The sequence below is a fragment of the Maylandia zebra genome, linkage group LG16, assembly GCF_041146795.1.
Source record: "Maylandia zebra isolate NMK-2024a linkage group LG16, Mzebra_GT3a, whole genome shotgun sequence".
NCBI lineage: Eukaryota > Metazoa > Chordata > Actinopteri > Cichliformes > Cichlidae > Maylandia > Maylandia zebra.
Genome location: NC_135182.1, coordinates 515403 through 527592, shown reverse-complemented (window position 1 = coordinate 527592; position 12190 = coordinate 515403). Strand labels below are relative to the sequence as shown.

The 12190-nt window shown below is 40.5% G+C and overlaps 1 protein-coding gene across 1 annotated transcript; it reads right to left on the bottom strand.

Annotated features, from left to right (window-relative positions):
- Positions 1–700: 700 nt before the first annotated feature.
- Positions 701–5427, bottom strand: cd28 (CD28 molecule). The gene is made up of 5 exons (XM_004573384.3): positions 5300–5427; positions 3636–3844; positions 2824–2980; positions 2575–2729; positions 701–1184 (listed from the first exon to the last, which is right to left on the bottom strand). Exons 1-5 carry the CDS (start codon positions 5370–5372, stop codon positions 1074–1076), a joined length of 705 nt encoding a protein of 234 aa, XP_004573441.2. The 5' UTR covers positions 5373–5427; the 3' UTR covers positions 701–1073.
- Positions 5428–12190: the final 6763 nt, after the last annotated feature.

Sequence of the window (12190 nt, the reverse complement as noted above, 5' to 3'; positions counted from 1 at the left end):
TGTAAGCTGTTTTCACCTCGGATCCATTTTTACCTTGTTAGCCTCTTTATTACAGTTGAATCATGACCACTGACCTTAACCGAGGCAGGTGAGGCCTGGAGTTCTTTAGATGCTATTGTGGATTCTTTTATGAAAAGAGATGAGTGGAAAAAGCTCCATATATCATACATATGATGCATACTAAGTCAGCTGATCAAGCCCTAACTTTAAGATGTATCAAAAAAAGCTTGAAGCCTAACCTTAAAAGTAAAGAAGGTGTCTGTCTCCCAAACCCAAACTGGGAGCTGGTTCCAGGGAAAAGGAGCCTGAACGCCGAAGGCTCTGCCTCCCATTCTCCTGTAGGAACAACAACAGGTCAGTAAGCAGGGCTCCAACACCTTTGATGAGCCATAGTTTATGCAGTGAGACACATGATAAATATGCTATATGTGTCGTTATTGTCTGTGCCATGTGGACATCCTCTTGTCAGTATTTATCTGTTGGCTTCTCTGTTATTTGACATAAGAGCAAAGAAATAGCCTGTTTGTACACAACGAGGCTTATTCTGATTTAAAGGACTTTTAGAAAAGTCCTGAAAACTATTAAAAAGTGTTTTCCAAAAATGTCTCCTGTTGCAACAACACATATTTATATTTTTCAAATAACAAAAGTACAATTTAAAGTCAAAAAACTTTATTTTGTGTTAACATCCAACATGAATACATGAACATTTGCTTTGCATTACAACAATAACAATAGTTGCAGTAAAAGACAGCTATCATTGTACTCTTTTAATTATCCCAAGCATTGCATTTTAAGTTGCATTTAAGCTGTGCACAATACAAGTGATTTTACATCTAAACTCAATGGAAAATTAAAGCTACAGCTTTTTACCATCATTTGAGTTTACAAGAATGTAAACATTATTTTTTCACTTAAAAAGTAAAATGTTATTTTGGTGTTTTTCATCAGTCGTCAAAGAGGTGAAAATGATCATCCCCACCCCGCTCACTAGGTAGAAGCAATAATATTATTCTAACGCTTCTGAGCCAAAGAAAAATCTGCCCTGCACACGATAGCTCCACCATCAGCGTTCACATGTTACACACGATGTTTTCACATGGACCTGAAGCTCCGTCCACCTTATGAAGTGTGCCAGGCCACGGCCTCAGCATTTCTCTCCTCCCCCGTTCACATTGGACAGTCTGAAAATGGAAAGCATGCAGATGTTAATGGAGTGAATAATTATCATTGCTTTCGATGGATAGTATGCAGCAGAGCCTGACAGCTACGTGGAAGGAAAAGGTCACATGATTTGTCTGTGACACGAGAGGCTTATGGAAAGATTTGACCTTTGAAGGATAAAGATTTCTGTCAGCCTGACATATTGTGTTTCTCTTGTTGATCTTGAATAATCCTTTACACCACTAAGACTTTCATGCCATTAGTACTCTTGGACTGTTAACCATGAATATGTGCATAAATATACTACTACTTTATGCCTTAACCGATAAACAGGCTAAAACACTGAGAAGTGATTGGAAAGAAATAAGTGGGGCAAACTGAGGTCAAGAAAGGTTTCTGCAAGGTTGCTGTAAGGCTGTCAAAGTGGAGAAAAAACCCTACAAAGTGAAAGAGTTCTCTTTACAGTTGTTACAGTATCAACAAGAGAACTACTTTCTGGAAACCAGGCAGCTGAGCTGGGACGGCAGGTGGAGGATGCAGCATGCAACACTGGCTGCAGCTCAGGTGGCAGAGCAGGTCAGCCACTAATCAGAAGGTCGGTGGTTCGATCCCCGGCTGCCTCCTGGCTGCATGCCAAATGTCCTTGGGCAAGATGCTAACCCCGTGTTTGCCTGCTGGTGGTGGTCAGAGTGGCGCCAGTGTCCGGCAGCCTCGCCTCTGTCAGTGCGCCCCAGGGTGGCTGTGGCTACAATGTAGCTGCCATCACCAGTGTGTGAATGTGTGTGTGAATGGGTGAATGACTGGTTGTGTAAAGTGCTTTGGGGTCCTTAGGGACTAGTAAAGCGCTATATAAATACAGGCCGTTTGCTGAGTTTCCTGATCCTGCACAGCCACAATAATTTGTAGCTTTGGCTGAAATTTTAAAACATGCTAGAAACAATTTTAGAAACATCAATTTTGTTTGTGCAGAGGGCAGAACACCCCATGGGGTGCCCGAGCACACAGGAAGTGATTTTCCTAAATAGCATGGTAGAAAAACGTTTCCATGTCTCTGAAACTGCTCTGGACGAGGAGCGAAACATCAGTGGCTCGCAGCTGATAAATGCCTCGAGGCTAAAAGAAAACACAAAACTGCTTTACTGCTTTTTAAACAACCCGTGCAGCGTCATGGTTCAGTGCCTCGTGTTTGCTCTTTCATAAGTGAAACTGTAATATTCCACGTGAAAAATTAGAACCAGTTACCTTCTGTAAGGCAGTTAGCCAATGACTGATGATTCACACCACAGAGTCACACTCTTTGCATCAGAAACAGTTCATTGTGTTGGAGTCAGGTTGCTGTGATACTACTAATTAGAAATAAATACTAATCAAATTCCCGATAAAGACAAAATAAATGAATAATGTTCTGACCTGGAAGTAGATGATGATGATTAAGACACAAATGATTGCGATCACCAGGACAACCACAGGAACACTGACAGGTGCCGTGTTATCATCATCTCCCTCTTCTTCACCCTGGTGCTGACTTTGCCTCTGAGTTTCCTGCACGGGGCAGCTGGAGCTGTCTGTGAACGCAGAACAGGAAACGTAAGACTGAAAAAGTGATGTGCACTCAAAATTTCAGCTCTGTGGATAAACATGGCAGTGCGGTCGCCTCACCGAGGACATGAATGAGTGTGCCATTGCCAATAAGCCGCAGGTACGGTGGTGGGTAGAAGATCTGTATTTCACAGCGATACATATCTGTGTCAGTGGCATTCAGTCCAGAGAGTGTCACCTCCACAGTGTCATGTGTGGTCTCAGCAGTGCACTCCACCTGAAATGTGCAGGACATCATTGTACCTCAACACTCCGTGCACAAGTTTCACACTTTGTATTTTGTATTTCAGTCTAATGTTTGTGCCATTTGTAAGAGTGCAATCTTCAGTTTAATGTATAATGAAGAAAAAGAATATTTATGGAGGAAGAAATATACATTTGTAGGACGGGATCTGGATTCTTAATGTCTGACACCTTGTTCACTAAAGACGTCTCATGCATGCAGTTTGCTGAGCACATGAACCACCTTCGTTTGGTAACTGAGGGTAAATTAAGGGTGTAGTGAAAGTGGGCTTCTTCAGTTGTGAGCCATGATATAAATATGTTTATATAGCGCTTTTCCACTCTGAGCACTGAAAGCACTTTCATAACTTCATTCCCACGAGCACTGTTTTCTCTGCTTTCTAACATTCACACACCAGTGGATGCATCGGAGGGCAACGTGGGGTTTAGTACCTCGCCCAACGATATTTGGCATGCTGACTGGAACAGAAGGAGGTGGAACCACCAACCTTCCAATTAGTAGGTGACCTGCTCGACCACCTGAGTTTTTAAGCATAAAGTGTTATCTTGTGTCACTAGCAGGTCGCAGTGGCAGATTCCTGAAGAAAACTCAACCTTAACAGGCAAAAAAGCACAAAAACAATAATTACCTGTTCTTTTTGCTCCATACGTGTCTCTCTCTGGTCCGTGAAGTTAAGGATGGAGAAGCAGATTTCTTGGTGGCCATGGAGGCCCTTCAGCACAGTGACTCTGGCCTCCTCAGGGTATGGGTATTTCAGGCTTTGTGGATGAATAACACACTGAATCTGTGCCACACCATTGGTGCTGACCACTCTGTAGGGCTGGGTCACTTTCGTAGCTGGCGTGAGAAAAGGTATAAGTGACTATTAGTAGTAGCAATGAAGAAGCAAATACATTACTATCAGCTAAAACCATTTACATATCAGAGTCCAGTTCCAATGGAGCACTCAAAGAAAGAAACGTATATATAAATCTTTTCATATAACGACAAATGAGCTAGCACAAGGAAATAATAAAATTATGGGAGCAAATTCTGGGTTTTGTAAGCTTTGTATGGATTAAACAGACAGGACACAACCTTTGGAAAACCTCACAGGAGCTAAGACACGATGCTCTTCTTTCTGAGAGCTGAGGTGAGGATGAGTGTTTGGAAAGGCCGTCTGACTCCTCCAGTTCAAAAGTTATCAAATTTGAATTGTTGTTTCATTGGTTTTCCTCCAAGCCGAGTCCTTTCAGAGATTCTCAGAAGTTTGGCATTGACAAACTCAACATGCGTCATGTTACTTTACCCCCTCCTGTTACTCTGTGTTTGAATGTCTATCGAGCTGATAGTTAAATTCAGCACCGACCTACTGAAGGCCTGCTGAACAGTGACATTTAATATACCTGAATTGTTTAATCCTACATTAGAAATTCCATGACTCTTTTATGTTTTTCATCACACGACGATTCATGATGTGCTTGTTGAAAATTAATTGGAATACATTAAATTTGCTTGGCTCCTTTCCTGGCTAGCACTTTAAAAGCTAAAACCACATTACAATGCCTTATAATACAGTTAGCTGAATCCACAAGGAGCAGTAAACTTCAGAGCCACAGCAGCAAAACGGTTCAGCTAAGGACAGCTGAACTATCTATCAAAAAGAAATATTGCTGAAGATTCACTTTATGATCAGTTTTGTCATTCTGGTGGCAAAACGTCTGGATCCAAGGGTCACTCCACCTGTCAAATGAATGCCCGTTCTGTGATTACATCCTGCAAACTAAAGGTTTCAGCAGTCTTCACATGTATTTAATATTTTCCATGTATCGCGTCTGAAATGATGACTTCTTTTAAATACAGAAAATACCACCTGACACCTGAAAACCTTACATGTTTCACGTCACTGATGCTGGGCTTGGCACCAGTTTTACGTTTTAAGTCAACAGTAAGTCTTAAACTTGCTCATGTAGGAGCAAAGTGTGTCTACACAGCTCCACCATTAAAGCTTCCAAGCTGCTTTATATGTCTGCTCATGTGGAAATGTAGTCACTGTGGTACATGGTCCAGCAGCTAGTTAACATATGTTTGGTGTCCCAACGAATCCTGTCAGAACTGCCCTCAGGTTCTTCAATGTGCCCCACAGAACACAAAGCTTCAATGGTTTTGCATGACTGTGGCACCATTGTCTTTATCTGTAGTGCTGTTTAATCTGATTCCAGTCTCATTCGCTTTTCTTGTTCGTAATGAACTTAAAAATAATGTTTTTTAAAGTGTTACAAAAATCATCAGTAAAAGGCTGTTTATACTCACCGCTCCACACAGGCAGGCAGAAGCTAAGAGCTGTCAACACAATCCATCCCATCATACAGTGAGTCAGGAACATCCTACACTGCTACACAGAAAGCCACAGGCACTTAAAATGATCCTTAAGCTGGCGATCACTCACACTGAGCAAATTTGACAGAAATACATGAAAATGAGTGAAACTCATCTTTATATTTCCTTACGGTGCTGTCATGGAAACTGTGCAGCAGCACAGGAAATGATGACGAGGTTTTGCCGGTAAGAGAGATGGCAACGTGGTTGTGGTTCTGCTGGAACACTGAGAAAAACATGAATTTCATTTTTCTATGATTTTAATGAACTAGTTTAATAGCAGCATCCTCTGTCTGAAGAAAACAGAAGAAGCTGCTCAAAACATGAAAAAACAAAGAAAGGAAATCATGGTAAAAGATGACAGCAGTCAATTAAATTCTCAAGAAAACTTCAATATTAATAAGACAGAAAAAATAAACATGATGCTGTTTATGTTCTTTAAAGGATGTGAAGAGCGTAAGAATGTTCCAGAACAGCTACTGAAAACAAAGTAACACCTGCTGGCTCGGGAATTTTTACATCTCTTTCAACTCTGTGAATAATTTAAGATCCTTTGCATATGCTCATACAGCAAAATTCAGTGATTCAGTGCTTTATTCAAATATACACTAAATGCTCTGTTCACTGAAGCTTTTGTGTCTAATTCCAAAATCTGATTGTTTTTAGAGTTTTGTTGATTTTACATGAAGCGTGTGAGCGCGTCTCTGAGGCACAGTCGCTGATTGAGGCTTTGGCAGGTGAATCTTGGGTGGAAACTAACGTGCACAAATGACTTGTTCGTGTGGAAACTTTTGCTGGGTGAATATTTAGTTTGAATTCCTGTGACTGTTGAATTTTCCTTCCAAGTTTTAGATAACAGTGCAAAATCTGTAAAGCATAAAAACAAACCCACTGTTGTTTTTCACTGAGCCATTGCTAACATGATTTTCTGTCCATGACTCTTCCCAAGTTAATGAATATTCCTGAATACTTGTGTATTCTTGCTGAATATTTGATATTTTACATGCACATAGTCTTATTGTCTTTAGTTGTAGTTTAACTTCTTTTTATACAATTATCTCCTGTTTGAAACAACAAAACCGGAGGATCAAAACTTACTGGGCTTCACCTCAGATGGACCATTGTGTAGTGTCTGAAAAACCAAACCCCGGGGAGTCGCTCGTGAACTGGTGGCATCAAGAGGTTAATTCATCTTTATATGCTTTTAGACAAACAAAAACAAAACAAGGCAGGCTAACTAAACTAAACAGCAGAACACTGAGCTTTGTAGGGGAGTAGAGTGACTACACAAAGCTGTGAGTGGGATGTACAGTAGAAACTGTTTTTGTTTTCCAAAACTGTGTTGCCTCATCACAGCAGGATGGTTTTCTGCAAAAACACAGACAAACGTTGTTCTCTACTTAGGCGGGTCCATTCAGCTCCAAAATAACAGCTTAGTCTAGTCCAGGTTAGCACAAGTATATGTTTAAGTTTACGTTTTTAACCTGTGATTGAAGTAGCTTGCAGAGATCAACTCCAAAACGTAATAACTCTGACTACTTTCAAGGCAAAAGCAAACTGTGTCACTAATTTGTCACATTTGTTCCTGTAAAGCTTTTAAAGGACTTTTAAAACAGCATTCAAGTCCTGCTTGCAGCATAATGCAGCGCATGATGCAATCAGCACCCACAAGTTCCCCACATGTTGTATTTTAACATTATCGCTGATTTGCTATTTCTCTCTGGAATATAACAATCATTTTCGTAGTTTCATTTATGCATTCCTCTCAGGCCTGCTGCACCTAATATGCAACGATAAGGTGCAAACAGTGGAAAACAGCTAATTTTGCAAGTGCATTTTCAGATAGTTCACTGTGAAAGTGCTGATGTTGTGACATTCGGTGTCCTGACGTCACATCTGTGTTTTGCCTGGAAACACTCTGTGGGGTTAAACCCCGTTTTTGACAAAGCTGACTGAAGTTACAGTCAGCACTACAGTCACCCGGAAAATGGTGGTTTATTTCTGCTGCTGTCATTGTTTCAGGATGGTTTACTATGAAGCGCATGCATGTAATGAGAAGCCGTCAGCCCCTGCATGTGCAAAAAGCTATTGAAAGGAGATGGTTTCACTGTTTAGTTCTGCAAAGCGTCTTTAAAAAGGCCAAAGTTGCAAAAGCACGTGCTCATCTGATGTTCCTACTTTACACCGCGTAGACGAGAGTAATGATCTATATTGGCAGCTCTGTGCTCAGCTTCAGTAGATTGTGTTGATGCAGCAATTGTAACACGAAGCAAATGCAAAACTATCGAAAGCAGTTTAACAGCTGCAAAATCCCATTTGGTTCCATTTATCCAGTTTTTCGTTAAATGCACAAACGTCTCAGTGATATAAATAATAAACAGACGTCCTCCCGTCAAAGCTGCAGCGCTCCTCAGGCCCAAAACTGAGAGACACTGCTTGAAGCTCCACACTTGCACTTTGCAGCATCTCGACTGGCATGCATATATTTCTACTACTTTACATAAGATTATAAACTTCTCCATCACTTTACTTTCTGTTTTATCTTAAACACATATTTGAGTGATATGGTGATGCTCTGCTTATCATGACAGCAATATGAATCCAGAGTACAGTGTTGCTGTTGGAGAGTTTAAATTGATCATGGGTGTGAGAGTGGAGGTAATGTAGCTTGTTTTAAGTGCTTTGAGAGGTAAGTAGAAAACTGATGCCAATGGGTCTATCCCTGCCCTTCCATCCTAAGACATGTGACTGTTTTGTTTCAGTGTTTTTGAATTTGTAGAGTTCGTTAACGACTAACGGACGACTGGTTCCAAACAAAGAAGCGTACCCAAGCCTCTCTGCCTTCAGCTCTCCACAGCTTTAAATCTTGTGTTCATTTTCACCAATGTAATAGCTCAAAGTATGCAGTTGCTTTCTCCCCTCTTGTCTTTGATTCCTGCTGCTATAGTTATACTTACAGGATATAATATTTGCTCTTTTTGCACCGTGATATGTTTGCATGATTGCACATGAGCGATTTAGAACAGTTTGCACCAAATGCAAAAGTGCAGAACTGCTTAAATGTAAGATAAGATAAGATAAGATAAGATAAGATAAGATAAGATAAGAAGAACTTTATTTATCCCGAGGGAATTTTTGTCGTACACATGCTCAATGCAGCAGGAGAGACAGAGGAGCACAGGAAAAAGATATACAACATATACAATAAGAATAGTAGTAACAGTAATATACAGTAATACAAATATAATATCAAATAACTCTAATAAAGTAACAATATAACTATATCCTGAAAAATAAATAACTTAACTATCAGTGCAGGTGATTCTTGACAGTATTGTGCAACTGAATAAAAGAGAGTAGCAGCGTGTGATGAAACATTCGATGAAATGCTGTTGGGTGATGTTGCAGGAGTGCTGGGAGTGGTGCACTGGTGCACAACAAGCCTGAAGAGGATAGCTGTTAATTGTACTATTTGTTTTCCTTAAATGAAGCTGTGACTCTGATGGAGCCAGTTCCAGGGCTCAGGCTGGTTGTTGCTCTGTCTTTATCTACTGAGTGTGCCAAAGAGTGTTTTAGACTTCCACCCATCAGCATTATTGAGTTGCTTTACTTTTTAAATAGATGTCTGCAATGAGAGAGAGAAATTCTAAATTACTGTACAGAAACGTTTTTAGGTGAGACCCATGTTTTTATAGGTTTCCATTAAATACCAATCAGCCCTGTTTACAGAACTCAGTAAAGTTCTTTTAGAGTCTCATAGAGAATGTAAAATATAATTATCTGATGATGATGATGATGATGATAATAATAATAATAATAATAACAATAATAACAATAACAATAATAATAATAATAATAATAATAATAATAATAATAATAATAATAACAATAATAACAATAACAATAATAATAATAATAATAATAATAATAATAATATGCCTTGCTATGTGGTGAGTCCGTGATCTGGTGAGTGAATGAGGTGATATCTGTGATTACCTTTTGGATGAGCTGCAGTGTGATCAGCTTTGACTGTTCTGAGTGTGTCCACTGTGGATAATGAAATGTTATAAAACTGGAAGAGGAACACAGGGAAGACACGAGAGCTCCACACACCGACCAAACACAAGAACCAGCATCAGCTCAGCAAATATTTCACATGAACCCAGAGCTATAGCTATCTAACCATGTAACACTGTGGCTATATCTTCTATATATTCTGTCTTTCCCAAACATAATGAAAATTAAACCGTGGTTTACGACAAGGCCAGGAACAGTTTTTCATCTCAATATGCCTGTGACCCAGTTAGAGCCGCCTCCGTGCTGTGGAAGACTGATTTCAGAAGTATGAATCAAATTTTCGATTCTCTCTTTGCGACTCTTAGTTGACGTTATGAGAACTTGGGAAACTAAAAATGGATCTAAAAGATGTGAAACTGCTTTATTTTCAGTGAAATTAGAACTTTTGATTCCTTTATGACAGAAAAAGTACTCGTATAACCGTCTGTGTGTAATGCATCCTTGTATTGCAGCTTGTATTGGAGAGGAAAATATAAAAGCAAGAGACAACATAGTAATCACATCTGTAACGGAAGGTCGCCGGTTCGATCCCCGGGCTCTCTGTCCTGGTCGTTGTGTCCTTGGGCAAGACACTTTACCCTACCGCCTACTGGTGATGGCCAGAGGGGCCGGTGGCGCGATATGGCAGCCTCACCTCTGTCAGGGCAGCTGAGGCTACACCTGTAGCTGCCTCCACCAGTGTGAATGTGAGAGTGAATGCACAGTGGCATTGTAAAGCACTTTGGGTTCCTGGAAAAGCGCTATATAAATCCATTATGATTGTATTGAACTGTACGTCTCACACGCTGTTTTAAAGATCAGTCTTCTGAGAGCACTCCTTATGTTCTAATGTTACTGACTGCTTGCTACCTGCAGGTCATCTGATTTCTCATAAACCTGGGAATAATAGGAAACGTTTAAAGATACTGACTTGTTCACCTGTTAGAAACAGCTGACACTAAGCTGCACTGTGATTATTGTGCCTTTCACTCGGTTCTCTGAGCAAAGGAACTAAGTTAATTGCTACTCTGAGTAACAAGTAAGTTATTCAGCGACCCTGCAGACTGTATAGAAAAGATGGACACAGTCATCGATCCCAGTGGGACTGATGACTGTGTCCTGTTTCAAAGTACTGAGCTCAGCATGTTTGTGCTGCGATGGCCTTTTGAAACTGGTTGTGAAGATGGAGTGAGGAGTGACTCTGCACACTCATACTTGTCAGTCACAAGCTAGTCCCAGCCTAACCCTGCTCTGACATTTGTGATTATTATTTACAAAGCAGACATCCTGTTGTATTCATTAAGACTGAGATCATGACCTTATCAGGAGTGTCTTTTCTTGAAGCCGGGGGTCGTTTATTATACAGAAGTAAGAAATCTGGGCCCCTTTTGAAAGCAGTGAGGTCGCCCCCTGCTGGCTCCTGGAAAGAATGCAGGCTGAAGGTCTGTGTCTGCCTGTGTCTACTGTATCTGTGTTTCATGTTTGCCATGTGTCCCTTTGTTGTTCTGTAAAACACTTCCGGTAAACTGGTGCTTTGCTAAGTTAGCTATTTAAAGCCTAAATGTAATAATTACTTTAGATTTTGTTTGAATGGGATACTGGATGTGTACGTGTGTTTAAGGTTTCTAGATGTTTCTAAATATTGTTTTAAAGCAAATGAAGTGATGACGGTTCCATGCTATTCAAAGTTTATACTGGGCAGTAAGTGCAGGCTATGCCGGGTAGTTAGTCTACCATGATAAACGATAGTGCCGTGAAGATTTCGACCCTTTCTCAGAGCTGAAAGTTTGATTAAACACATTTTAACATTAGACAAGGATTCTCGAGTAAATGCAATACTCGTCTTTGAAATTCAGCCCCACTGAAAGGCTTTTAGACGTGAACCCTACCAGGGCCGGTTCCCACGCTCAGGTCTCACCTGTCACATCATATGAAAAGCTGTGTCAGTTTTACAACAGATGCAAGAAGCACAGTCTTTCTAAATGTTCAGCTTTTGTCTTGTTGATCTACAGAATGTTTCCTCTGAAGTCTTGGAGATGATGAAGATGTTTCTCTGCAGCCTTTGTGGGATTTCTAGCTCATCCAGAGCCCTGGAGTAAGTCCAAGAAGTGTCAGAGGGGATTTCAGGTCATCACGTGGTTTTAAAGATAACAGTTGGCAATTAGATCGTGTGAATACACAGTTTGGGTAATTAGTAATCATGCAGTAATAATGTGTATACCACAGTGAGGTACATGAATTTAAATCTTTGTATATTTATTCATCAGTCAAATATTCAAGAATTAGTTTTAAGACTGCTGCCCTCTGCACGTATCCCAGACTTTTCCTAAAGCTTCCTAACAATACTTGCTAATCAACAACAGTCAGATCCAAATATTTATTACTACATATTGATAGAGCAGAATAAATATTTTCCATCTGCCCCAATTTTTCTTCAGTGTTAGGATAACTCAGTGTTTTAGGAGGGACACAGTGTGACTCACAGGTGACTATCAGTGACGACAGCATGCCAGTGCTGTGTCTCTGTGAATACAGTGATGGACACAAGTGCAGCGACAGAGATCGCAGTTCTTTCTTAGAGGCTAAGCTAGTGGCAGGAAGGTCTCTGAGGCCGCCTCTGAAACCCGAGGCACACAAACTCAGTCATGACATGAGAGCGACAGAGGGGAGGGGGTAGGGAGAGAAAGGGCGAGGGTCCTGCAGGACTGTGACATGCTGCACACTTAATCACTAAAACAAAACGTTTTCGTCTACTTTTTGTGAAACACA